Source organism: Engraulis encrasicolus, chromosome 10 (assembly GCF_034702125.1).
Source record: "Engraulis encrasicolus isolate BLACKSEA-1 chromosome 10, IST_EnEncr_1.0, whole genome shotgun sequence".
NCBI classification, from domain to species: domain Eukaryota; kingdom Metazoa; phylum Chordata; class Actinopteri; order Clupeiformes; family Engraulidae; genus Engraulis; species Engraulis encrasicolus.
Window position 1 is genome coordinate 34,294,968 of NC_085866.1, and position 2,500 is coordinate 34,297,467.

The following is a 2,500-nucleotide window of genomic DNA, read 5'->3' on the forward strand; positions in this document are numbered from 1 at the left end:
AAATACAGTCACCGCAGGTAGGGAGGCACAGGGGCTTGCGCCTATCACCCCATCATCAAAAAGCAGGTGAACAGCGGAGAGGTGAAGATATAAAGAGAGAGAATGAGAGGGAGGGAGATGGGGAGAGATGGAGACAGAGATGAGAGAGGGACAGGAAAAAGACAGAATGGAAGAGACAGAGAGAACCGGAGGGAGAGCCGGTGAAAATAGAGAGAAAGAGAAAGAAGGTGAGAGAGGGGGAGAAGAGAGACAGGTAAAGAGAAAGAAAGACAGGGAGAGGGAGAAAGATAGAAGATATAGAGAAAGAGAATGAAAGAGGTGGAGGTGGAGGGAGACAGACAGAAGGAGATAGAGTGAAAGAAAGAGAGAGGCAGAGAGAAAGGGAAGGAGGGAGGGAGAGAGGATAGAAGTGGGAGGTACTATAGACCAGAGGTTCCCAAACTGGGGGCTGGGACCCCAAGAGTGTTCGCAGAAGTACTGAAGGGGGGGTCGCAGACAAAAAGGGACATTGCAACACGGCTAATCCACAGGTTAACAGCTAACTGCATAATTCCATAATTTGGTTAGTAGCTAGCCTGATAAACCAGACTAAATGTGGATGTCTAATTTAGTCTGGCCTCGATGCATAATACATCCGAAGATTGTTGATAAGAATAACCTTCCTCAAAACCCTGCCCGCTTTGATTCAAAACACATCTTTGCGTTGTAATTGGTTTGCCAGATTCATGGCATTCTGGCTTCACTGAATCATTATGCGAGGCCAGACCCACCCGTAGACAAAACATTTTGTCATCCAGCGGGTGGCGCTGGTTCACCAGGCTAGTTAGTAGCAGTATTCACTTGTATGATTAATAGATATGTTTGCTGTCCTGTGGACTTCTAGCAATATTAGTGGACACTCTATCAATGGAAAATCTAGAAATATTAATGGCAATAGCAATACAAAATTTTGTCCATTAATGCTAGATTTTCCAGCTTGTCCACTAATATTGCTAGAAGTCCATTTCTAGGCTAAGACTATGGCGTGTGGGGTTGGGGGTGTCACAAAAACATGTTGAAGTCCAAAAGGGGGTCCCCGCTGCAGTTTGGGAACCACTGCTGTAGACAGCAAAATGAAAAAAAGTGGGGGAAAGTGAATTATGAGACAGCAATACAGAGGGTACTGTAAATTGAGAAAGAGATGAAGACACAGGGAGCCGCGATAGATAGAAAGAGAGGAGGCCAAGAAAAAGAAGAGAAGCGAGCGAGAGAACACTCAGACGTGGAGAGGTGACAGAAAGAGAATGACAAGAGTTATGGATGAAAGGAAGACAGAGAAAATGATGTGCGAGAGGCAGCGAGGCCGACTCGAGAGAAAGAGAGAGAGAGAGAGGGTGAATAATCCCATGAAAATGGCGAGAAATAAGATGAGAGTTCAGACAGACAATGCTGAGAAAGCAGGGACGCCGGGGAGAGAGAGACAGAGAGAAGGAAAGTAAGAGAGAAGAACAGAGATGAGAGAGGAAGATAGAAAGAAAATGGAGAGAGAAAGGAGGAGGAGGAGGAGGGAGAGAGAAACAGAGCGAGTGATAGAGTGATAGCAAGGGTGTTTGTGTGTGCCAAAAAAATTAAATGCAAAGAAGGGAGAGAGAGGGGGGCAGAGAGAGAGAGGGATGGAGAGAGAACGAAAGAGACGCAGAGAGAGACCAATAGAGAGAGAGAGAGAGAAAGAGAGAGAGAGAGAGAGACAGAGGCAGAGACAGAAGAGAGGGGAGGGAAGAGACGGGAAGAGAGACCAACAGAGAGAGAGAGAGAATGAAAGAGGGAGAGAGAGACAGACAGTGGCAGGGATAGATAGATAGAGAGAGAGAGAGAGAGAGAGAGAGAGAGAGAGAGAGAGAGAGAGAGAGAGAGAGAGAGAGAGAGAGAGAGAGAGAGAGAGAGAGAGAGAGAAAGAGAGAGAGAGAGAGAGATAGAGAGATAGAGTGTGAGTGTGAAGTGTGTGACGAGTGTGAGTGGGGGTCCTTACCGTGACTGTCTTGATGCGGCCGCTCCCCTTGGTGCAGGTCCACCCGGAGCGGTTGAAGAGGAGGCCACACACCTCGCCCTCAGTACAGGGGGACATCTCACACCACTGCCGGCTCTTCACAATCCTCGCTGCACATGGCCACGCATACACAGATACACATAGATGCACGCAGATACATACGCAGATACATACACACACACACACGCACACACACACACACACACACACACACACACACACACACACACACACACACACACACACACACACACACACACACACACACACACACACACACACATACACACACACACACACACACGGACACACATACACTCACACACACAGGGGGGGGGAGAGAAGCACAGAAGAGGGCAAAGTCAGGCTACAATCTTCACAGTAAGCAAACAGCCTCACATCTAGCCGAGGGCCCTGCGGCCAACCAGAGATATGAGAGTGTCAGCGCAAGCACCATATATATAGACAGTACAA

At 48.0% G+C, this 2,500-nt stretch overlaps 1 protein-coding gene across 1 annotated transcript in view; it reads right to left on the reverse strand.

Annotated features, from left to right (window-relative positions):
* The window catches only part of tafa5l (TAFA chemokine like family member 5, like), an 89,780-nt gene that overhangs the window by 48,352 nt on the left and 38,928 nt on the right, over positions 1-2,500 (reverse strand). The window contains exon 4 of the mRNA XM_063207595.1: positions 2,009-2,136. Coding sequence (XP_063063665.1) covers positions 2,009-2,136 — 128 coding nt within the window. The remainder of the gene's footprint in view (positions 1-2,008; positions 2,137-2,500) is intronic.